The 24,149-nt window shown below is 38.0% G+C and overlaps 3 protein-coding genes and 1 long non-coding RNA gene across 6 annotated transcripts in view; 1 reads left to right on the top strand and 3 right to left on the bottom strand.

The window, feature by feature from the left end:
- Nucleotides 1-1,345: 1,345 nt before the first annotated feature.
- LOC148911310 (uncharacterized) lies at nucleotides 1,346-12,353 on the bottom strand. The gene is made up of 3 exons (XR_016119790.1): nucleotides 12,249-12,353; nucleotides 7,188-7,287; nucleotides 1,346-1,503 (listed from the first exon to the last, which is right to left on the bottom strand). It is a non-coding gene; the product is annotated as an uncharacterized LOC148911310 (long non-coding RNA).
- On the bottom strand, nucleotides 8,220-12,242 carry LOC116304285 (uncharacterized). The gene is made up of 2 exons (XM_031713990.2): nucleotides 10,488-12,242; nucleotides 8,220-9,761 (listed from the first exon to the last, which is right to left on the bottom strand). The coding sequence occupies exons 1-2, from the start codon at nucleotides 12,199-12,201 to the stop codon at nucleotides 8,608-8,610; spliced, it is 2,868 nt and encodes a 955-aa protein (XP_031569850.2). The 5' UTR covers nucleotides 12,202-12,242; the 3' UTR covers nucleotides 8,220-8,607.
- A 668-nt stretch (nucleotides 12,354-13,021) lies between the features above and the next one.
- On the top strand, nucleotides 13,022-19,764 carry LOC116304288 (uncharacterized). 3 transcript variants are annotated; one of them, XM_031713995.1, is made up of 5 exons: nucleotides 13,022-13,173; nucleotides 17,581-17,793; nucleotides 18,116-18,263; nucleotides 18,876-18,920; nucleotides 19,332-19,764. In XM_031713995.1, exons 2-5 carry the CDS (start codon nucleotides 17,611-17,613, stop codon nucleotides 19,574-19,576), a joined length of 621 nt encoding a protein of 206 aa, XP_031569855.1. In that variant the 5' UTR covers nucleotides 13,022-13,173; nucleotides 17,581-17,610; the 3' UTR covers nucleotides 19,577-19,764. The 3 variants fall into 3 exon arrangements, with proteins under 3 accessions (XP_031569855.1, XP_031569856.1, XP_031569857.1); XM_031713996.2 differs by lacking the exon at nucleotides 13,022-13,173 and adding an exon at nucleotides 16,022-16,158; XM_031713997.2 differs by lacking the exon at nucleotides 13,022-13,173 and adding an exon at nucleotides 16,258-16,320.
- Nucleotides 19,765-19,971: 207 nt separating this feature from the next.
- Nucleotides 19,972-24,149, bottom strand: part of LOC116304287 (uncharacterized) — a gene marked incomplete in the record, with an annotated part of 204,442 nt that continues 200,264 nt past the window's right edge. The window contains 3 exon segments of the mRNA XM_089029444.1: nucleotides 19,972-20,894; nucleotides 21,018-21,258; nucleotides 21,568-21,707. Of these exon segments, the coding sequence (XP_088885570.1) occupies nucleotides 20,749-20,894; nucleotides 21,018-21,258; nucleotides 21,568-21,707 (527 nt within the window).

Below are 24,149 nucleotides of genomic sequence, written 5' to 3' on the forward strand. Positions count from 1 at the left end.
TATTAGATATTTCTTGTCTAATTACCCTAATGGTCCCGTCCTCAAAGAAATACAAGTATTGTAAGGGCCGGAACGTACTATATGAGACATAATAAACAATCCTGGAAAAACCACAGAGTATAGCAATGACCAAGACGGGTCAATAAAACCGCACGCATAAATAGATGTTTTGAATCAGTATTTTGATGAGAGAAATGGAAAATATAACCTCTAAAAAAGATTCATGCGTTAGCCAAAAATGCGAATGAAACATCAGTGTACAACCTTTTCGTCGAGAAACAGAACTACCTTACCCATCCTCGGCTCCGGGCGTAATTTTCCCTTTCAGACCACATGTCATTCCCTTGAGAATACGATTCTTTGCTTGAGTTGCATACACATTCATAGCCGTCTTCTCATGTGCAACCGAGCGCAACCGTTAGTCAACACAAATGATACTCAAGAGAATAGCAAGTGGAAAACATTACGCCCGAGCCGAGGTCTTTTCCGTTTTAGCGTATCGATTGAAGATCGTGTGTGATTTGTTAGGCTTCGAGTATTCAACGACGAAGATGTGACTGCTACCTTCCTAAGTGTGTGTTATTAATATACATGGAGCGTTTCGAGTTCCAACTCGGAAGCTCAAGCTTTCGGAAGTCGTCCACAATTATCTATTGTGTTTTTTTTTTCTTTTTACTCAAACTGTTTAAGTAATAACACTTATTTACTTTGTATTACAATGAATTTTTCTATCATTGGAAATAAGATAATTGAATTGAGTTAATTTTCATGATATGAATTTCTTGCAAATTTTTCTGTCAATCTCCTTTCAATTATTATATTTATCATTTAAAATTGAACATTACAGCTCTGATCTTCGTGTGGTTTTATCACATTCTATAAGCTCTTCATTTTCACTTTGTGTTGTTGTCACAGATTTTTTATCTTTTTTTATTCATCGTGGTACGTCATTTAAACTAATATTTCGGCTTGACCATCGCGTTAATTTTTCAAACCATCATTTTGGCTCGCCCTTCCCTTTCTTGGGAGGTTCTTTTTCCCTGATTTCGGGTTAACTTAAGTCTCGCTAATTTCCCAATACTTGAATTTCGTGGAGCATTAATTTCCGACCTATAATAAGCTATATCATACTGAAATAATGCTGGATTTCAGTTAGCCTTATCTTATAGAAAGCAGTATAAATATTTCACTTTCGCAAAACAAAATTCCCGTGAAAAGGAAAGAAAAACTGAGAAATAAAATGTCAAAAACTGTCAAAACTTAACTCATAATCAAACATTTTGTATGAAAAAAAAAAAAATTTTAAAGAAAATTATAACGGATCGTATTAATATAATAAGAACTTTTAGGACCAACTTCTCATTGTTCACATAGCACTCAGCATTAGAACTAAAAAGAGTTAAAATCAAATAGACTAACAAAAAAAGAAAGCTTGAACGAACCTTTTGAATGTTTGTCTGGAAGATCGACAAGTGTACACGACGCAGCGTCAGTGAGTTCTATCTTGGAATAAAGAGATCAAAGTAATTATAATGAATGACTAGATATCTTGGTTTTTGCGACCTCTTGACTGCGGATTTTTGAACCATTCATAGCACTGATGCTTATCTACTGCACGAATCTCTCACAATCTAGAAGCCTATAAAAATGTTCGATGACGAACTATAGAGCCGATCGTTAATACGTGGCAAGATAAGGTCTCAATTGATGAATAAATGGAGAAAATCGATATCGTGAAACAAGCTAAGTCAAGCACGGGTAAATAATAGATGATACTTGAAACAACCTCTGGGCTGATCTAAGTCAGGGCACGGCTAATTCACAGATCGAACCCTGAAACAACCTCTGGGCTGATCTAAGTCAGGGCACGGCTAACTCACAGATCAAACCCTGAAACAACCTCAGGGCTGATCTAAGTCAGGGCACGGCTAACTCACAGATCGAACCCGGAAACAACCTCTGGGCTGATCTAAGTCAGGGCACGGCTAACTCACAGATCAAACCCTGAAACAACCTCTGGGCTGATCTAAGTCAGGGCACGGCTAACTCACAGATCAAACCCGGAAACAACCTCTGGGCTGATCTAAGTCAGGGCACGGCTAACTCACAGATCAAACCCTGAAAACAACCTCTGGGCTGATCTAAGTCAGGGCACGGCTAACTCACAGATCAAACCCGGAAACAACCTCTGGGCTGATCTAAGACAAGGCATGGCTAACTCACAGATAGAACCCTAAAACAACCTCTGGGCTGATCTAAGTCAGGGCACGGCTAACGCACAGATCGAACCCTGAAACAACCTCTGGGCTGATCAAAGGGACTCTTTACAAGGAAGGAGGGTAACCCTACCACTAGAGTGTCCCTAATAATAGGACTACCCTATCTTATACCTGTTTCATTTTTGTGACTTGTTTTATTCCTAGCGGTAGGGTTACCCTGTCTGCAGGAAACCTTTTTACGGCCCGGGCTAAGTTTTCCCTTGTAAAGTCGCAATATTAAGAAATATATGTCCCGAAGTCACAATTTCTGCAGTTTTTCTTTTTCCACAGTTTTGGTGATACATTTGGGATAAACAAAGAGTATCAATTATAATTAATGCCAAATATTAGTACAAAATAGTCCAATGTCAATTGTTCTCTATTGCCTCATCGATGATACTATTTAGTACAAATATTAGTCGAGTATGGCACAGTTTCAGAGATACTTATGAAGGCTTATGGCGTTCACTCTGAGCAGAAAGAATAAAGAAATTTGAAAAGCTTCATAAAAAAGAGAAGTTGTCGTTGGATGACAATTTATTCTTTTATGTTGTTCGCAAGGAAGAATGAGGTTTAATAGTAAGAAAAAAGAAACAAGGCAAGGCGAGGCGAGGCGAGGCGAGGCGAGGCGAGGCGAGGCAAGGCAAGGCAAGGCAAGGCAAGGCAAGTCAAGGCAAGTCAAGGCAAGGCAAGGCAAGTCAAGGCAAGGCAAGGAAAGGCAAGGAAAGGCAAGGCAAGGAAACGAAAGGGAATGAAATGAAAGGAAATGAAAGGAAAGGAAAGGAAAAATAACGAAAGGATATGAAAAATTAAAGGAAAAGGAAACGAAACGAAACGAAAAATAACGAAAGGAAACAAGAAATAAAAGAAAGAAAACAAAAGCCTCTCCAAGTAATGTTTTGCTATTTTGATAAGCTGAACTAGATTGTGATTATATTTAGTCCCAAATCCGCGATTTTCTAGAGAGATACTCATAACATTATTCTCTTTTTGACTATATTTATACATGCATATTTATATATTTTACTCTATACGGAATCAATAAATAATATACAATGATATAGCACTAAAATATTCAATTTTCAGGGTTGCGATGTAGTAAAATATTCGAAAGATTTGCTGCAGTTAAAACTGATAAAAACGAGCGAACAGGTTCAGGCCTTTTTTAGTAAAGATAAGCTTATTATTTCATGCGTCCAAACGGAAACATATTATTTTGATATCTTACAATATTTCGATGAATTCGTGCCCCTTTCGTTACTGTTTGCAAAAGAAACTTCGAAAAGTGAATACGGTGAACTCTCGTCTTGCGGACACCCCGATATTACGGACACCTTGCTATTGCGGACAGGAGAAAAATCCCCGACAAAAATGCTGAGAAAGAAATGACCGTTAAAAATTTTCGCTATTGCGGGCGCTCGCTATTACGGACATGAAGTGACGGTCCCGAGGGTGTCCGCTGTAACGAGAGTTGACTGTAAAATTTGAAGAAGAAGCAATACCTTGTAGAAAACTTATTCGTATGCCTTGGATGCTTTACTTCTAGCGAGTCAGGAGTACGAGGTGAGACCAAACAGTACTGACAAGAAGTTTTCCAATATGATTCTTTAAGAATGTAATGAAATCATGGGATAAGGGCAGGTGTATTCTGCATTTTATTGTACATGTAATTGAAACTTTAAAAAAGGCACCAATAAAAGATTATGGCAATTAGGCAGCTATCGATATCTGTTAAAAGAAAATTCATTGAACTGTGGATATTAACATTATCTGAGCTGAGGCGGTGATACTACAATTCAGCAAAAACGACCTTTTCATAAACATCAGTAAAAGAAATGACAAGCTGTGTCTGAAGCTGCGTCGCAGTTTAAAGCTGAAAATGAAGCGGGTGAAATAGCTGAAACGGCTAAGATGGTCTAAAATGGCTGAAAATATGTACAAAATTTCTGTAAGAGAATCAAAATCAAATATATATATACGAGAATCAACAACAGAAGATTGAATCTGAAATTAGCGAGTGTACAGTCTTACAGAAGGAGGAAAAACTTTCATATGGTGCTGATTCTGCGAATAGAACACGAAGCTTCGGAGGTGAGAGGCGAGTGCACTACTGCTGCGCTAACCCATAGGGAAGTCGAGGAAGCAATTCTTTGGAGTATTAAACGATTAAGGGAACACAAAGCCCTTACGGTGATGTAACACTAGACTAGATCTTTAGCACAACATTTTTGCGTTTTGTTGTCAATCAAAACTAATCAAGCGGTTCCTTTTATATTTTTGACTGGTGGCAGCGAAATTCAGTTCACATGTTTATGAAAATGGCAGTAGAATGGCGCGCGCGGCAACACAAATACATTACAACAAAGTTGTGAGTTTTGAAGGTCGATCAAAAACCTTCAATACGTTGCCGCAACGATATCTTGTTAAAAATCGTAACCGCGCGCCATGTTACACGCGAACGATTTTTCGAGCGACATTGTTGAGAGGAAATTTGTAGTCGCGAATGTTCTTGTGTAACACCACCTTCAATTTGTCTAATAATAAGGGCCAAAAGAGATAGAAAAAATATGTTTCCTGTACTTATGTACCTTCTTGATAACAAGTCAGGGTCAATTTCACACCTGCTTACAAAGTTTGCCGTAATTTGAAAGCGTTGAAACAAAATTTAAAAAAAACTAAGGCTGCGTTTAATATACGGTACCGGACGAATTTCTAATCGGTCAAAAATGTAACCTGTACATACTGTTTACACATAGCCGTCTCTTCAATTATATAAAGAAAATGTTCTGTTTACGCGTGACCGGACCCAAATTTGCACGGCTAGGCTTACGATGTTTTGTTGGGATAGATCAGACCCGTGTGAATGGAACTTTTTTTAAAATTCGTGCGGGTCCGTGTAAACACAGCCTGAATTTTGCAGGGAGACATTCGATTGCTTGTTTATAAAATAGAGGGTAGACTTCCAATTCAACTACAGGGACGGCGGAGCAGTTTTTTGATTGGGGAGGGCTCAGTAGTGACATTGTATGGCAAGGTGGGGGTCTGAGTTTAGTGAAAATGTATTAAAATTTCACAAAAAGTGGTGGGGCTAAAGCCCCCCAGCCCCCCCCCCCCCCCCCCCCGATTCCGCCGTCCCTGAACTATAACGTGCACGTGCCATACTCATTACTTTGCAACGTTAAATGAAAAAAGTGAATTTAGCCACGAGCCATTCGATCGCTTGTTTACAAGATAAAGGGCAGAATTCCATTCAAACACGATGGCAGCTGTTACGCGCTCACTTAGTACTTAACCCGCCTAATAAGGTGAACATCTTTCCTCTTTTCAACATATCACAATATTATATACTCCACTGAGTTTCGAGTTCTCTGTTGCTCAATTTCAGTCTCGATTTTGTGCAGTATTTTGACTTATTTCAGTGAAGGTCCATGGAATCTTGCATCATTAAAGTTGTGCATTATTTACTTACTCTAATTAAAAGTTATATTTTTCCTGCATGACTATGGCTATCTGCTCGTCTTAATGGTTGAGGGTTTGATAAGCACTCAAGATAAATTGAGAACTGTTTTCGTCCATGATAAGTGATTACTTGAAGCATGAGAAAGAAAGAAAGGAAGGAAGAAAGAAAGGAAGAAAGAAAGGAAAAAAAGGAAGAAAGAAAAAAAGGAAGAAAGGAAGGAAGAATGGAAGAAAGGAAGAAAGAAAGAAAGAAAGAAAGAAAGAAAGAAAGAAAGAAAGAAAGAAAGAAAATAGGAAGACACAGAACAGAACGAAAGAAATGAACTCCACCTCAGCCCTACGAACACGCCTACCCGCCTCCTCACTCACCCATCCCAGCAGACCATACCAGCAGCACAGCCCCCCGAACCCTCCCACAAAAGACACTCCTCAACACCTACCTCACTAATCCCTCAGCCCACCCCCTCCCTCCTCCCTCCATCCCTCCTCCTTCACCTCATCCCGCACTCACCTTCCGCCCTCCCCCCCCTCCCTTCCTGCCTCCGACCTTCTCCCTCCTCGTCCTTCCGTCCAGACTGCTTTAAGATGAAGGAAGGAAGGAAGGAAGGAAGGAAGAAATGCATAATGCAAAACCACATTCATTAATAATTATATCATTTGAATCCTTACAACTTTTAATGAAAGCTTTCCAATTCTAAATGCCTTCATTATGATTAAGTTAGCCATCTAGCGTTCTATTTTGTCTATATGGTGACATAAAGTTTGCTTTTGTAATTAGCTTTGTAATCTCCCTAGATGAGTTTTTAGTTCTTGAAGGGAACAACAATAAACTTTAAAATGGTGAAAGAATTCTTTTAGTATTTAAAGACTAATGAATTTAATAAAAAACGGCCGTCAAAGAAACGTATTACTTACAATTTTGTTCACCTTTTATTCCCTTTTCCTTTTCCTTACATCCCTTCCCTTTCCTTCTTTTCTCTCTTATTTATCTCTATTTTTTGCTTCTTTTTTTTTTTTTTGTTCTTTCTTTCTTTTCCTTTAATCCCCCCATCTTCCCTCTCTTTGTTACATACATTTTTGTTCCCTTTTTTTCCTCTTAATTAATCCCCCTTTCCCTCTTTTCCACAAGTTGTAATCACACCCATATAATTAGTATATGTAATAGGACTCCATACTGTCCAATTAAGAAAAAATTGGACGAGGAAAATTCCGAGGATTGACAAAATTGGATGAGGCCGTAGCCCCGAGTCCAATTTGGCAGTCAGAGGAATTTTTCGAGTCTAATTATTTCTTGATTGGGGAGCATGAAATCCCATTACCTATTAATTATATAGCTGCCTAATTAATCCCATATCAACAGACCTGTCCAATTAAGAAAATAATTAGACAGTTACCCATATTATGGGATTAATGAGAAGCTGTATAATTAAGCTATTAATCCAAACTGCATATATGTTATAGCTGTAATACCTTACTGTCATGACTGCTTTGACCACCTCCCTATGTCCTCGATACATTTACATATACAAGCTACAGTAGCTCCATTTAGATGTAACTTTCTTTTCATTTTCTGAAAAAAAGTAAAATAAATCTATGAGAGATGAAGGGTAATTTATGAATAAATTAATTGAAAAATAAATAAACAAACGAATCAAAATATAAAGAGAAAGAAAGAGAAAGAAAGAAAGACAGAGAGAGAGAGAGAGAGAGTGAATACTTCATTTAACCTCGGAAAACAGTTTCATCAATTTACAAATTGTTTTTCATGAAAGCCGAATAAAAATATAATACTAATACTTTAAAATCGTATAAACAATAGAAATATATAATAAGATCTAAGTATACCTTCTAATGAACTAAATGCCAAATAAAAATGGTTTGGTTCCAACAGACGGAAGATTCCTTTTAAAAGTGCATAAACTATTGGATTGTCTGATATTGGAAGGTAGGGAGGGAGAGAGAGAAAAAAAGAGAGAAGCAAACAAACAAAGTGAAAAAGAGAAGAGAGAGATTGAGAGAAAGGGAGAAAGAAATAAATAAAGACAAAAAAAAGATAAATAGGAAAAGAAAATATGTACCAGCAAGAGAAGTTTCCCTCTCTTATAGATGCCCTCTTGGACCAGTCACTAATTTGGAGGTCAAAGCAGATTTTTTTATGTTAACTATTATAGCTTAGGGGCTTAATGAGTCGTGGGGATTCTGAATAACAGGTGTTCCATGGTCCTTGGACTGAAAGAAGCAATGCAAATTCTGAAAAATTGACAAATGATATCTAAAGTTTGCAATCAAACAAAACTCTCACAGGAGTGAGGGTGGAATCCACCCCCCTATCTATATCAGATGAAGCCTAAATTGGTGGGAAACTGTGCCTTATACTTTATAGTACTTTATGTTACATAGGGTTGAGGGATTCTATTAAAGACAAGATAAAGACACATTTTGGTGTCTTGTTCGCCAAATTGAAAAAAAGGCATAGATTCAATTTCACATTTAATACATTTATTACTATTTATTTACTTCTGTAGACTTACATGCTTTTGCTTCCTATCTCATAATTCCATTAGGTCATATATTTTACATGGTCATGAAAAGATAAAGAGTTTATCATTGAGCATTGAGGTGATATCTAATGAGTCTGTCCATCAAAAGAGTAAGATATTTTCAACACGAGAAGATAAAATTCGTATCTCCAAGCGGCCATGTCATATTCAGTTAAAAGTAGATATTTCATCGATGATTATATATTTAATAATAACAGGAGTTTCTTATATAGTGCATTTCAAATATCTCAATGTCACTCACACATCATTCACTCACTCACTCATTTGTTCACTCACTCACACATCCATCTATCCAGTACTAATCATGCATTTAGATTCTTGGAAAAAAATTACATGTTATTTTTCATGTGCCTTTTGATATCTCTAATACATAGCTTCCCCCTCTCAATCAACTCAGTCAACTTGCTTACAACTTCCTCATTACAGGCAGAACAAGGCTTTTTTAATAAATCATCAAGCCCCTCCATAATAAACACCAACCTCATTAGGTCATTTTGGAGTGTACCATCATGGTCTTTACTCCCCTTTACAAGAAATATTGCTAAACCTTCCAGAACAATATGAGCTTGGAACTTGAAATTAAAAGCATCTTTAACATGCATCAAAGTATTCTGCTTGATCATTCCTTCTAGAATGGAGGTGATTCGAGAACTGTGCGTATTTCTTAATGCTCTGGTTTTAAGATAGCAGTATGCATTGATTCCTTGTTCCATTGACTTCAATTTTCGCTGCACACCAATTGCATTGGTCGATTTTCTGGCATAGTTTTTTGACAGAGCAATATCAATAAGAGTTTGCATCTTGGTTTTAGGGACTGTAGGGAGCTTGACTTCACTCTTGGCAATTACTCTGTTCCTACAATCATAGTAATTATGGCCACTTAAAGTAGTAAGGCACTGCCAACAGAAGTGAATTCTACAAAATATACAATACATGTGGTCACATCCATGAAACTTTTCAATAGGATAGCTACAAGTTGGGCACTTCTTCACCATCACACTGGTGATGTCCTTTCCTTTTGGCCTGTCTCTCTTGAAATTTCTGGCATACTCCTTGTACTCATCTCGAAATGTCTGGGCTTTTTCACACTGTGACGGCCAGTGGGAAGGCTCTAGGCACTGGAAGCACCATGACTGGTTACAAGAACAGACTACTGGTAAAGAAGTTGTAGTGGATTTTGTTGTTGTTGTTTTCAGTTCTTTGCATGGTGTTATCTGCATTACAAGAGGGCATCCTTTGGATGGACAATGTTTTAAAGTTGGATTCTTTGTAATGTGTCTCTTTATCTTCCAGGAAAAGTACTTGCCATACCAAGATGTTGCCAAACTCATGATGGTGATGCCATCTAAAGGGGTCTGGCATTGGTGTCCAGGGCACAACAGATCAATTTCTCCCATGTTAAGCATAGCTTTGATGTACACTTCCCAGCAGGAATTACAGAATGAGTGTCCACATGATAGTAGAGTGGTGTGATTCAGGCTACCTGGAAAAAAAGGAATATTAAATATTACTTTACATTAAACAATTCTTTGTTCCATCATAAATATAAATAAATATCAGGATATTTTTTGGCAGAAATTGCAATGAAAATCAGCATTTTAAATAAAAAGAAGAGATAACTAGCTACAAACTAGTGTGAGCTGCGTCTGTGTTTCTAATGAAACAGCAATGATAAAAAGGTAAAATATACACCATGAAAAGATGAAAAAATTTACTGACATTTCGGACGCTAGTCCTTCGTCAGAGTCTCATCTTGAATAAAATGAGGTATATTTATAAACATCCTAATTAATACTTTTAAAGTTCCCCACTATTTCCAAAAATTTCCACACTTTTTCCCCCACACTATATCACATGCTCTGATATTATTATTATTGTTATTATAATACACTCAACAGAATTACTCGATTCTGATTGGACAAGAGGAGTATAACTAAATCCCAAATTGTACTCTGTAGAGTCCCAATTAAATATCTTAATTTTGGCGAGTGTATTATTAAAAAATGCACAATCTTGAGTACAATTGGGAATATAAATACAAGTGATGTTTTGAAAGTTCTCAAATTGGACTCAACTAAAAGGCTCATCCAATTTTTAAAACTTTCAAAACATCAGTCATATCTATAAATTCCAAATTGTGATCACGTGATTTCCTATACTTCTTATTATTATTATTATTTATAAGTTTTATAATAAAGATTTTTAATACCTTCATTGTTGAAATCTTCAAAGCATATCCCACATGCAGCTTCCGACGTACATGAACTGGACACACCCAAGCCTTCAGCGTCATTTTCACTCTTCTTCACTACTTCCTTTCTGGCCTCAATAAATACCTCTCTTTCAGTACAACTCCTTCCTTTATATCCAAGAACTTCTGCAAACACATCTGATGTATACAACGGTTTCTTCTCACTGGTTTTTGAAGGCTTCTGGTCTTGCAGTATTTCATATTTTTCAATAGATTTCACCCCATCATTGATAATTTTATTAACACTGCAAACGTCAGAACCATTGTTGCTTAACGAGTCAATAAATTCTCTCTTAATCAATTCAGTTGTTTCGAAAGACAAGTTAAGCTCTGAAAGTCCTTCATGAAGTAAAAGTTTTACCGAAGCCTTGCAAATATCACTTGTCTTGACTTCAGGTTTCTTGAGCTCAAATAATATCTCCATAACAGCCAAATCAATGTCAGACTCTTTAGAATAACTTTTCATAAGTCCTGTTAAATCAATTGCAAACTTTCGAGGATCGCATCCTCCTTCTCTATAGCTTTCCCCCCAGGACTTTTGCAGCTCTGATGCTAAAATTTCTGTTCCTTGTAAATGAACTCCACAAGATGGATAATTTTCTGATATACAATCTGCATGTAAGGACTGTTTGTTGGCATTTTTACTTTCCATTGTAGGATCTTCATTCATCATATCTTTTTTACATTCCTCATCTTGCAGTGCGGCAAACTGTCTCAGGCTTCTATTCCTTTTGGTTTTTAACTTCTTTCTACTCGTATTCTTCAAATCCTCTTCTTTCGACTTCAAGGAACTAAGCATTAAGGAATCCATCACTCTTGCATTTGCTACCAATCTCTGATGTTCTGTAACACGTTCTTTGTCGTCAATGGTTATGACTTTGTCCTTGAAGCTACACTTGTTTTGGCCTCTAACAGCATTATTGAAGGATTGTCTCTGAATACGAGAGGGTGGTTTGGCTTGATTCCTCACATATTCACCAAGAGAAATGAAGAGTGAGTGACCTTTGCTTTCTTCAAAGTGCATGTTATCATGAGCATTGTCATCACTATCATCATCATCACCAGCATCAAAATCTTCACCATCATCATCATAATCTTCGTCTCCTTCATTAAAATAATCATCTACCATTGCACTCCACAGACTCTCGCTCCACTTTCCTCTTCTGTTCTTAGAGCTACCTTTTCTTGTTCCACGACATTTTTCACTGTACTTTACTTCCGAGTTCAGTGGCCAAGAACCTTTGGCAATTGGATACAGCACTTCAAATTCCAACTCAGCTTGGCTTGATTCATCCCTGAGGCTTTGAGCTTCACCATATCTTCGTCTCGGCTTTCTAATCTTTCCATTCGAGCTGTCGTAAACAGAAATACAGCGACCTCTTCGGCCAATCTGAGTACTTCTTTGCTCAACGAGAAGAAAATCACTTTCTTCTCCAACAACTTCTTGAGGATTTGCAGACGTTTTGATCATTTCAGGCATAAGCCATCGATTCTGCTTACCAAGGGAATAACTTATCGTATCAATAAGGCTTGCTGAAGGAATTTCTTCTGAATTTTCACTAGTTTGTCGAACTTTTTTAACCAAAACCCCTTCACGTCTAGAAGATCTTGCAAACGGAGAGCGAAGAGTTCTACCAGTATGGTGGCCGTGTTTGCCATTTTTCCCCGCCATAATACCGTTAATTCTCAACCTTTATCTCTTAGTTCTATTGTACTAACCTTTCTTAGTAGAAAACAGCTTGTATTTCGGAGTATAACATCTTCTATTTTATATCCTTCCCGCGCCATTATCAACCTGTGGTGCAATGTTGTGGTGCAAGAACTGATAGATATAAAAGCGATTTTCATTGGTTGGTTATTTTGGGGACCAATCACATTAATCCTTTGAAACGTCCACAAATAGATATCCCTGAATAGATATGACATTGAAATAATCCACAGGGAACCCAAGTAGATTGGAAAATCTTGACCTGGAATTACTTTTTGGACTGGACGACGGATGACTTTGGATGATTCTTTCTTCCTTCCTTCCTTCCTTCCTTCCATGTCCTCATCTCCGCCTTCTCGCTTCGGGTGGTGCAGTCTCCGTCGGTTACTCTTCGTGAAGGCGTAAGTAGATGGCGCTGACTTCGGGTGCGTCCTTTTACTTCTTCCTTCCTGTCTTCCTTTGTCGTATTCTTTTGCCTTTCTCTTTCTTCTTTCTTCCTTTCTTCCTTTCTTCCTTTCTTCCTTTCTTCCTTCTTCCTTCTTCCTTTTCCTTTCTCTTTCTCTTTCTTTTTTTTTTCTTTCTTTCTTTCTTTCTTCCTTCCTTCCTTTCCTTCTTAATGAGAGTAATTTGTTTGCGGACAGTAGTGCACCACTTATAATTGTAGCCTTAACTCAAACAAAGTAAATAGAAAAGCGAAGGATATATGATAATGGCTAACCAAAATTATAGCGGTTATGCAAACACCAAATATTCGTTTTCCATTCTTTCGATGTATCTTAGTTTCCATAGCATTACACTTCGACAAAGTAACAAATAGAAACTTAAGTTCATTTTGTTGTCTGTAATCTAGTCACAGGGTTAACACTGGGACCTGTTAATCTGTCTTTACTCCTACGCGACTGTTTTCTTTGGCTGAAGTAAACCGAGCCGTCTTAGGTGAGTACTAAAATACTAAGACCACTTGGTATTAACTGATAAGTTTATTGGTTAGATATCTGCTAAATCGGTTGACACACTTATTCAAGGGCTTTGAAAGCACTACAGATTACTGGATGTACAAGGTTTAATAGCGGCAGTGCGGCACCATGTTACCTTTATCACTGCATCTCTCTGTTGTCGGACTTGAAAAAAAGTTTTTCTAGAACTCATAACCAGTATGCGTATATTTGTTGGTTTGTCCTCGTAAGTTTATTCCTTGATTATTAAGGGGCTTTTTTCTAAGTTCTCCAGTTTTTCCCCCTAAATTTTAGTTGGCCATTGTCCACATATTCTTATCTTTGTCCTGACTTAGATCAGCCCAGACGTTGTTTAAGGATTCGATCTGTGGATCAGCCGTGCCCCGACTTGATCATCCCAGATGATGTTTAAGGATTCGATCTGTGGATCAGCCGTGCCCTGACTTAGATCAGCCCAGAGGTTGTTTCAGTATTTGATGTAATAATAGTTTTTTTAGGGGTGAAGTAGTTAGTCCGTTCATTTTCTACTCGGATAACTAGTACTGTTCAAACGCTTTATAAATTTGCAAGTAATTGATGAATGAAGTTTCTGAATGAGAAAAAAAAACTTCGCTTTAAAATAAATAATTTTGTTGTTCTTTTTCCTTTTCTTCCTTTTTCTCTATTCTTTCTTAGTTCTCCTAGGGTTTTTTCTCTATGAAAATATTTATTGTTGTTTGTTAAAAATTATGAACCTTTTACTCTCTATCTCAAAGTCTTACATTCCAAAAAAGCAATTCACAATTATAATCTAAAGTCTTGTATTAAAATACAGTCAATAGTTACAAAGGGTTCTCAGTCAAGAATGTGCAACCTACGTCGCTCTGACTTAACAAACACACGATTATGAGAACATCTTTAGGCGTACGCTGCTTATTGCGCCGCCTCTCGTTACTATGGTCATGGATTCAATGGTGATCCGGACTTGCCATTGGACTTGCTGTCATATATGTGAGTAAAGTTGTTTTTTGGTTCCAACTTTTCTATGCTTTGAGGATCAGGATTTTAGTTTTTCTGCCGCTCGAGTGTCGGTTGCCATCGAAAACAGGACAATATTTAATTATGCTCTTCCAAGTTTTGTTTCGAAATTAATTTTGGTCAGAATTTTTTTGTTTGTGGTTTGCAGGAGAATACGTGTGTACATTTGAACTAATTAACTGCCAAAACTGACTTTATTGATTTTGTTCAGGAGACGGAGAATAAGGCTGTTCAGATTATCACTGAATTAAACTTACATACTTACTGCACAGAGACATTTATTAGTTAGAAGCACATGGATAGCGGATTTCGATCAGCGGCGGATCAAGAACGGTTTCAGGGAGGAACAAGCCAGTCACATAGCGGCCTTAGTTTGGTCTTTATTCTCATTATTATTCAACTCCACTGAAAGGGAGGTCACTAGTTACCCAAATAGAGCGTTTTCATGTGAAGTCAAATCGGCTTGTTTTCGATGTACCAAAACAACGCATTTTCTATCCTCCGGGAATTGAACTCTATTTTTATGCAAAAGCTGTGCAGAAGTTTCTATTGTTTGGTACAACATGGCTGCCTTGTCACGTGAGTGAAAACGCTGTATAGCAGATATTATGGATGCATACAAACGAGATGCAAATGAGACAAAAAGCGTTGTACCGACCCGATAGCCTCTATATGGTTGTTGTTAAGACATAGAATATCTCATTGCGGGCTCAACTGTAATAACAGCTATTCGCTACCCCGCGGAACCACCGTTGTTCATGTATTGCTTACTATCAATCACGTGACTTTTTGGAGTTGACTGGGGGGCAAACAAGCCGTTGACTGGGGGGCAACTAGCGGATGCTAAGTCAAAACATGTCAAAATAAGTCCTCAAACTATTGTATTTGACTATTTTCACGACATCAAACCAGAAAACAAGAGATTAAAACAACCTCCAGGATTCTACAAGCCATCAAAAAAGAGCTATTACCGGAAGTGACGTCTATTGATAGCAACCTATAGTTCTGAATCAGACAATAGCGAATCAATTACCGTTGTAGCAGTTCTCCTTAGTGAAATTAAAATTCTGTCCCATTATAATACTATATATAGAATCGGTTTTAGTAAAGAGCACTTCAAGGATGATTTTAATTTATATATATTGTTTTTAGGAAATTCTATTTGATTTCATTTTATTTTCACAGTAAACAACTGAAACAATCCATATAATTAGTTTCCGCAATCAAGACAGAGTATTAAATCCTAAAATATTCTAGATAATTTGTTAAGCTTGTGGAACATAGCAACGTGGTAACTAAGAAGGAGTCGTAACATGCTGGCCAACCGAACTCTGCTGGTCGACAGACGCTACGTTAAAAACGAAATATTTCCTACCAACAACGAAAGACGCTATTCTAAAAGCTACGTGGTGTATCTTTGGACGGATAAGTTTTATTTTCTTTAATTTTGAGGGTTTTTTTTTTTCCTTTAATTTTGTTGTTTATTGAGCCGAACACCTGGAACTAGAAAATTTTAAGCTCAAACAAAAGTGTTCGCTGATTGGCTAATTCGATCGGGTTGAGAGCAGCGAAATTACCTGGACGGGAGGAGTTAGAGTAAAAATGGTCATCTTGAGTTTTAGAGACGGAATGGTCGAATCTGTAAGGACAATTACTTTTCGCATCTTAGGCCTTTTTAAAAACCAATCAACGAAAATTGTAAAACAGATTGGTTAACATGTATATTTCATTCACCATCCATCATATCAACGCTTCTATCCGCCTTTGTGTGCACATAACAAAACCTCCGCATGTTTTTTCAGCAGTTCAGTTTTCAATGACAGTATCGAAACAAAATCTTGCGTGAGTTTAAACAATATTTGATTAGCTGTCAAGGTGTCATTTCCAGCGCTATTGATGTTTTTGGTCGTTATTTTTTTGCTCAGGAAGAAGATCCAATTACCGCCACGTGAGTTTATGAGAATGAATTGCATAATTGTCCATACTTAATTTTGTTTATCATTAATAATCTATAAATAATAATTTGTAATAAAATAAACATGAGTCGGTTTTCAAGTTTGATGGTGACCGATCGAGGATCTCCTCTTTCAAACGGCTCTTGCTCAAATAAGTAAGCCAATTTCTAATTTATTTTCGTAACACACTAAAAAACAGAGAAAAATATTTCAATGCAAACACTCTTTTCTGAATACCTTATAAGATTAGTTATATGTGTGTGAAAGGTTGACTGAACTAAAGGAAGCGCGCAAAAAGGCCATAGTGAGTCAAAGATTTAAATGCGTTTCTGTTATTATATACACTTATTTCAATAAAGTGAGTCACCAAAAAACCTAGAAAGCTGAGATCACTGAGGATCATGGGAAACTTTTAATATCAAACAAGTAAAGCTTTTGATACAATTTGCAGCTTGAGGATGCTCAGAAGTGGTGAGGTGTAACTGGTAAAAGTTATAAAATCCATCAACAGTTATTAAAGCGGTTGAAACATGTAAAATGCAACTACCCATAATCCTTGTTGGTCTCAGCTTTGTAGCTTTTCAGGCGACTAACTTTATTGAAATAAGTGTATATATCCACTCTAAGGATTTCACATGATTTCTTTTACCGCGTGTCATTGTGAAAGAGCTCAGTATGTCGAGACTGAAGAAACGTTATATAACACTCAGCCAGTTGATGAAATAATGATACTGATGTTCATATCTTGATTACTAGAGGCAAATGTCGAGATCTATGAAAATATGTCGTGCTGTGTCCAAGATGATGCTTTGTCCGAGTGTATTTTGATTGGCTAAGCAAAGATCTCGTGCGTTGTTATTCGTAAAGAATTTCGCCGATTCTGATAACGTGATATTGCAGTGTGCCGCGCTATCCCAATTCAATCTGTGAATTAGCCATGTCCTGACTTAGATCAACCTAGAGGTTGTTTGAGGGTTCGATTTGTGAGTTAGCTGTGCACTGACTTAGATCAGCCCAGAGGTTGTTTCAGGGTTTGATTTGTGAGTTAGCCATGCCCTGATTGAGATCAGCCCAGATAGTTGTTTCAGGGTTTGATTTGTGAGTTAGTCGTATCCCGATTTATAGATCAGCCCAGATTTTGTTTCAGGGTTCGATATGTGAGTTAGCCGTACCCTGACTTTGGCCAGCCCAGAGGTTGTTTAGGGTTCAATCTGTGAGTTAGCCGTGCCCTTTTAGATCAGCCAAGTCGTTTCAGGATATATATCTGTGACTTACCTGTGCCCTGACTTTGATCGACCCAGAGGTCGATATTAGAGGGTTCCATCTGTGAATTACCCGTCCCCTGACTTTGATTAGTCTAGAGGTTGTTTTGTGGTTCGATAACATTTGATGTTCTTCACGTCTCTGACTTCTAGGTTAACAAAGGTTCAACTATTACCTCCAAGATGCCTTCGTCCATTATCACCGGAGCAGCTCTTTTCTTGCTGGCGCACGCCTTCCTGGCAGATGCTGGTTACAACGCCTGTGAGTACAGCGAACTAACAAAGTGCAACAATGTATTTATGTCCAGCTTCAAGCTTCCTGTTCTACAGCAAACCGTTGGAGGCGTTTACTGTCATGGATTCCAGGTAGAAATTAAGGAATGTGCCCGTTTTGTAGTTTTTCATGTACACATTCTTCTTTGAATGGAGTGATGGGTTGTTGGACGGATAAAATGCAAAAAAATGGATGGATAGATAGATCGATAAACTGGTGATTTCTCTTTTTTTAATGTTATCACTACCACCAGCACCACAATCATCATCATCATCATCATTATCATAGTCATTAACATCGCCATCGCCATCGCCATCGCCATCGTTATCGCCATCAACATCATCATCATAATCAACATCATTATTATCATTATCATGATTACTATTAGCATCATTAACCCGGTATTTCATACAGGTTTACGCCAACTGTTTGAGTGCTTCACTTTGTTTTGGCAAATTCCTGGACCTCAGTCGCTTCATGATCCTGCAGCACATGATCATGGATAAGACCTTAAACGTCTGTCCTCTTCACAACCTTTGGTCTTTAAAGAACACCGTTCAAGGTACGTACATGCGGACAAATGGTGCGATATTGCATGCAAGACTTAATTATTATTATTTTAATGTATTTATCCTTGCACACGAACTAACAAGTTTACATTATGATTTACGGAAAATCACTCTTAAAAATTACAGGAGAAAAAACAACAAATATGATGATTAAAAACGTGAAGTAATTGATGGCCAAGGTAGTACAAAATTTCGATTTAACCAACGTCGCAGAGACGTTGCAAAAGTGGAATTAATTTCCATTTTGATGTTACGACGTCGCATGCAACATCGCACCGTGTGTTTTAATGGATAATGGAGCACGGTGCATGATTTTCGATCGAGTTTACTCTCCTACCCTTCTCCTTCTCCTTCTTCTTCTCCTTCTCCTTCTCCTTCTCCTTCTCCTTCTCCTTCTCCTTCTCCTTCTCCTTCTCCTTCTCCTTCTCCCTCTCCTTCTCCCTCTCCTTCTCCTTCTCCTTCTCCTTCTCCTTCTCCTTCTCCTTCTCCCTCTCCTTCTACTTCTCTTCCTCTCCTAAATTTTCCTTCTCCTACTTCGTCTTGGTTTATCAACTCCTTGACATTTTCTTCAGTTTGTGACATTTTATTTCTTCATCATTTATCAGCCAACAAGAAATACCGCAAGAAGATTGACCAAATCATAGCTGTTGGTAGGTATATACTTCATGTATTACTCTTTTAGCTGAATTGAAATTCTGGAATTTGACTTTCACTTGTTTTCAAAATCGGCTTCCTATGGTCCACTCCCTTTGACCTATCAGGTTACATGAACTTACACCCTTAAATCGAGCCGTTGGGTCAAAATAAAGAAATTAAACAAAGTAAAGAACGCGAAGTTTCAGTTCATTATATTCACGCCCGCGTATCAAATATGAGGGTGAGCCATATAAGCAATAGACCCCTTGCAGCACGTCGGAATGCAGCTTAATTTTGGAGGACATAACAATAGGTTTCCAATTCTCGGGAGATTGAAATTCTTTTGTTTTGTCCTCCAAATTGAGTAGCTTTGACGTCACATGCAAGGGGTCTATAAAGCAAGTCGCCATTTGTGAATCTTTTAGACGCGGATGACTATGCAGACTGCGCAGCTAAGATACACCGCGATTGTACCTCACAAATGGCTAAAGATTTGGCCTCAAACGACAAAATGTGCTTTGGAGTCGAGAACTTTCTTCAGTGTTACGAAAACCACAAGAATTCCTGCAAAGCCAAAATATACAAGCACTTCCTCAACACTGTCAAAAAGGTGGCAAAGACATTGGTAAAGATGTTCAAGGAAAGGAAAGGAGTAATGCCAAATTGCTAGACCTGCAACCGGTGCATCTCATGTATTTTTAGATAGATGAAGGAAAAAACGAAAGTGTCTCTGTGTGGGCTAGGTCAGTCCTTACAATTAAACATATTTAAATGACATAAAAATCGTGATAAATCATTTACCATTTGTCAATAATTTTAAAAGAGAAAGATTAAAACTATCACTAACTATCAACGTAATTGGTAAGACTGTGCTTTTGTATTCATTCTCTATTACAGTTTCTATTACTTGGTAAAAGTTTTGTTGAATTTTGCATTTGCACAAGCTCGAAATGCGCTATTGACGATTTGAATCCAACCGGCGGAAAAAAAAAAAAAAAATTCCGACCAGGAAAGAATATATCTATATGATTTTTTTAAATGTACAAAATTGCTCTAAAACCGATATCGATTTTTGTCGTATAAGTACTTTAATGAAACAACCAGCATCAAGAGCTATTTTAAAACACGCTCCTTTGTCTACAAACCGTATGGCTTACACCATGTACTATTGTAATAAACGTACATTGATGATTAGTTTTAGATCAACCCCTTTACAACCAACTTAACTACTACTTGATGTAAATGACTGTGTAACATGACTACTGATTTAGTAATATTTATCTCGTAGCAAACCAGCTGAGCGGTGAACGCGGCGCGCAAAGCATGAGTGAACAAAATGTAAAAAGAAAGCAGAAAAATACGCAAAAGTTGGGTTACAGTAGCCTGGGAATGAGGGCATGCGCTAAAACAGATAATGGGTGGCATGGGTGACGTAGTGGTTTTCCAATCGCCTCTAACCACTGTGGTCCGAGTTCGAGCCCTGGCTCAGACTGGATCATATGTGAGTTTAGCTTGTTTGTTGTGTTGTTCTCTCCCTTGCCACGAGGGTTTTTTTCCGGGATCTCCGGTTTCCTCCCTCCGTAACTGAAAAGCAACTTGTGAGTTTGAGTGTTGTATGTTGTAAATATAGAATGTAGTGGTAGTGCGTGTGAAGGGAACCTCACACGGAAGAACATCGCATGGGGAGTGGTGGTTGTAAAATAAAAGTTTATATATATATATATAAACCCGCTGTGATTGGCTGAAACAAAATTCATCGCTCAGCTGGAAAGGAATACGTGAATGTTTAACACAAAATGGGGTTTTTCCCTGAGTGAAACATAACTCGAAACTGGCGTGGTATTAAAGACGTTTTCGTAAGACCAAATAGGCGTTAACAAAATCAATCCCATAATCCTCAGGGCACTTGGCCACCTCATCTTCGTAACGGTGGTACAATTCATCGACGATCCTAGATTTTTCTTCGGCAGAACAAGAATCCGAAAGTCCTGGAAAACATACAGTAGTAAAAAGAATATTTAAATACAAAGTATAGAGGTTGTTAAATTCACATTGACTATATATTTGAATACCAGAATGGCCGGACTGGTCGACTAATTGTCATCATTCACCTGAAAGAAATGTGCTGTTGCTCCACGCTCGAATACTTCCTACATATTTCTTCGCATGTTCTTTTGCATCCCCCTTCTCTTTAATCCATTTTCCCTTATATGGACAAGGTGTGATTTTCGTGTCTATGGAAACCAACTCGAGCCCTGCTTTGATAACAGGCGAGTTAGGACACTTGAATGGTTTCTTGAAGTCATCTACCGTTTTGACGTAGGCGCTTAGATTTGTTTTTGTAAACACATCCTATGAGAGAAGAAAATAAATTCTTTAATTTGTGTTTATTTACACAAAATGCAAGCAAGCAAGCAAGCAAGCAAGCAAGCAAGCAAGCAAGCAAGCAAGCAAGCAAGCAAGCAAGCAAGCAAGCAAGCGAGCAAACCGTTTTAAAAATGCATTTTACTCTTCATAACTTTATTGTACGTGCCTTGCCGTGACCGTGACTGTGCTTTTGCTTTGTTTCGTGACGCAGGTATGTAAATGTTCAACCTTATATGTTTAATATTGTTAATGTTAAGCATCGTAGTTTAAATTTTTTCCAACATACATACTTACATCGGTGATTACTCCATCATCTGCAAGTGATTTCCAAAGTGTCGATAACAATGTTATACAACTATATTTGGAGTCATTCGTGTGTCCTGTAAACTGGCCATCTTCGGTCAAAACAACCTCCGCCAAGATCATACTTCCTCCTTACGAGAAAACATGTATATTTTAGAAAGTCATATGTATTTCTAGTCTATTAGGCACTATAGACACCGAGGATAGCAAGCAGGTCACGAGAGAGGAAAATAGGCGTACATATCGGCTCCCCACTTATTTTTTTAGACAATTCGTTTAGTACGTACAACAGAGAAGACGTCTTACCTGGCCTAAGCTCGGCCGCTCTTTTCGTTAGATATAATTCCCAGTCTCTTTCGGCCTGTACCCTAAACTTTTCTTTTTCCTCTGGTACAGTAGTGAACAAAGGAAATATCGTTCCAGTGATGTCACAAGGCTTGTCACGCAACCAATGTGTGCAATTAGAAGAGAACCCCAATGTCACGCTGTCATTGGGGAAACACTGATCGTAGAAATTTGTACCGCTGGCCATGACGAACACGTTGGGGAAGTCCAGGAGATAACTGCGAGGACCAGGAACTAAACCTTGAATGGATTCAAGATATATAATTTGATATGATTAGATAAGATAACTAGCTAAAAACTAGTGTGAGCAGCGTCGGTGTTTCTAATGAAACAGTAATGATAAAAAGGTAAATTATACACCGTGAAAAGATGAAAAAAACTTACTGACGTTTCGGACGCTAGTCCTTCGTCAGAATAAAAGAGTAAAAGGACGAGGGACTAGCCATCCGAAACGTCGGTAAGTTTTTTCACAGTTTTCACGGTGTATAATTTACCTTTTTATCATTACTGATAAAATATAATTAGAAATAATTAAAATATACACTGAATCGCATTAATAGAGCCTTCAAGCTTGGGAGTAAATATTTTGCACCTGTTGTTATCTTTAGCATAATCTTCTTTGTTTGAGTTGTATATGCATATTCATGGGTCTTCTTCTTATGGCAACCGTTAAACAAAAAAATGTAATGCCTTAGGGGATCGTGACACGTGGTCTGAGCTGGGAAAACATTACTGGGTCCAACGCTAAAGGGGTCTATTGCAGTTTTGTCCAATCTTCAGTCTAGTCCCATTGTATAGAACTAGTTGATCTTTTAAGCATAACATTTCTTCAAATCATGAATAAATGTATGGCAAACTCACAGATCGAATTATAATTGGGTGTAAATGAGGAGGAGGACTGCCCACAAAGAACCCGGAAAACAACCATCACATCTAATCAAGGGAGAGACCTTACCAACTCTACTCACATGAGGTGTTGTGTCTAATCCAACTCCAGGCCCCAGGGGTGACGTGAATCGCTACACCACCCATAATGTCCGAGAGCAAACAAAAATCGAGAGGAGACTGGTGCCCGTGGTTTACTCTTACCTTGTGTTCTCAAGAACACAGACGTGAAATCATTAACCGGTTGATCCTCATAGATCACATTGATCGGCAGTTCAGCTCCATATTTTTCTCGTATTGCTTTGACGCATGCGTAGATAAGATCCATCGAAATTCCACCATCAGCCGTCCCATAATCCACTAGGGTCACCACAGACTGTTTTTCTAGGGCCATAGCATCAAGTTCTCTCAGAACCAAGGGGTTGCTGTCTTAACCACTTGACGATTTGCAATGCTACGAGATGAAAAATACCCAGAACCAACCTCGCCGTACGGGAGATGACTATGAGGGACCTGGCAAAAATATGCAATAATCCCCAGGGGGTGGGGGAGAGGTTAACGTTGATATCCACATTTTCTAGCTTTACACACATGCATATTAAATGAAGGGGGGGGGGGGGGGGGAGGATTTCACTTTGTTTTATATGTGCGACTCATGACCGACTTTCGATATTTTCAGGCGAATAATGAGTGGTGTGTGTGTGAAATACATCTGCTTCGCTGGCTCGTAAGTAACATCTAGTTTATAGGTAATCCATACAAGAGAGCATTGCAATAGTCATATTCAACGGTTAAATATTTACAAATAGTAGACAGAGTCCTTAGGTAGAAGTAGGAAGACTTTACAAATATTGCTTGGAGTTCACCAGTCATACGGTCATCAAAAACCACTCCAAGATGAACAGCTCATAAACAAGGGACAATTATGTTCCCACAGTCTTGAATCTCAGTCATCAAAGGATAGTCTTGAAACCTAGAGTGGATACACATGAGCTCCGTTTTATCGTGGTTTAACTTCAGTCCATTTACAAGCATCCACTCAGAAATATCAGAGACACTCTTCTAAAGATTGCCTAGACTGAGCAAACTGACGATTGCCTTTAAAAGATAAATAAAGCTGAGAATCATCAGCGTAAAAATGATAACTGAGATTATGTCGTTTAAAGATATCTGCCAGTGGAGATATGTAAAGCAAGTAAAGAATCGGGACTAGTACAGAGCCCTGCGGTACCCCAACATCAAGATTGCAAAGGGAAGATGAACATTCATTAATACCAACAAATTGCTTCCTATTAGACAGGTAAGATCTAAACCATGCTTAAAACATCATGCACCAATACCAA

This window comes from Actinia tenebrosa, unplaced genomic scaffold, assembly GCF_029948245.1.
Source record: "Actinia tenebrosa isolate PJP-AT-01 unplaced genomic scaffold, QUT_ActTen_1.0 PGA_scaffold14__42_contigs__length_11649687, whole genome shotgun sequence".
Classification (NCBI taxonomy): Eukaryota; Metazoa; Cnidaria; class Anthozoa; order Actiniaria; family Actiniidae; genus Actinia; species Actinia tenebrosa.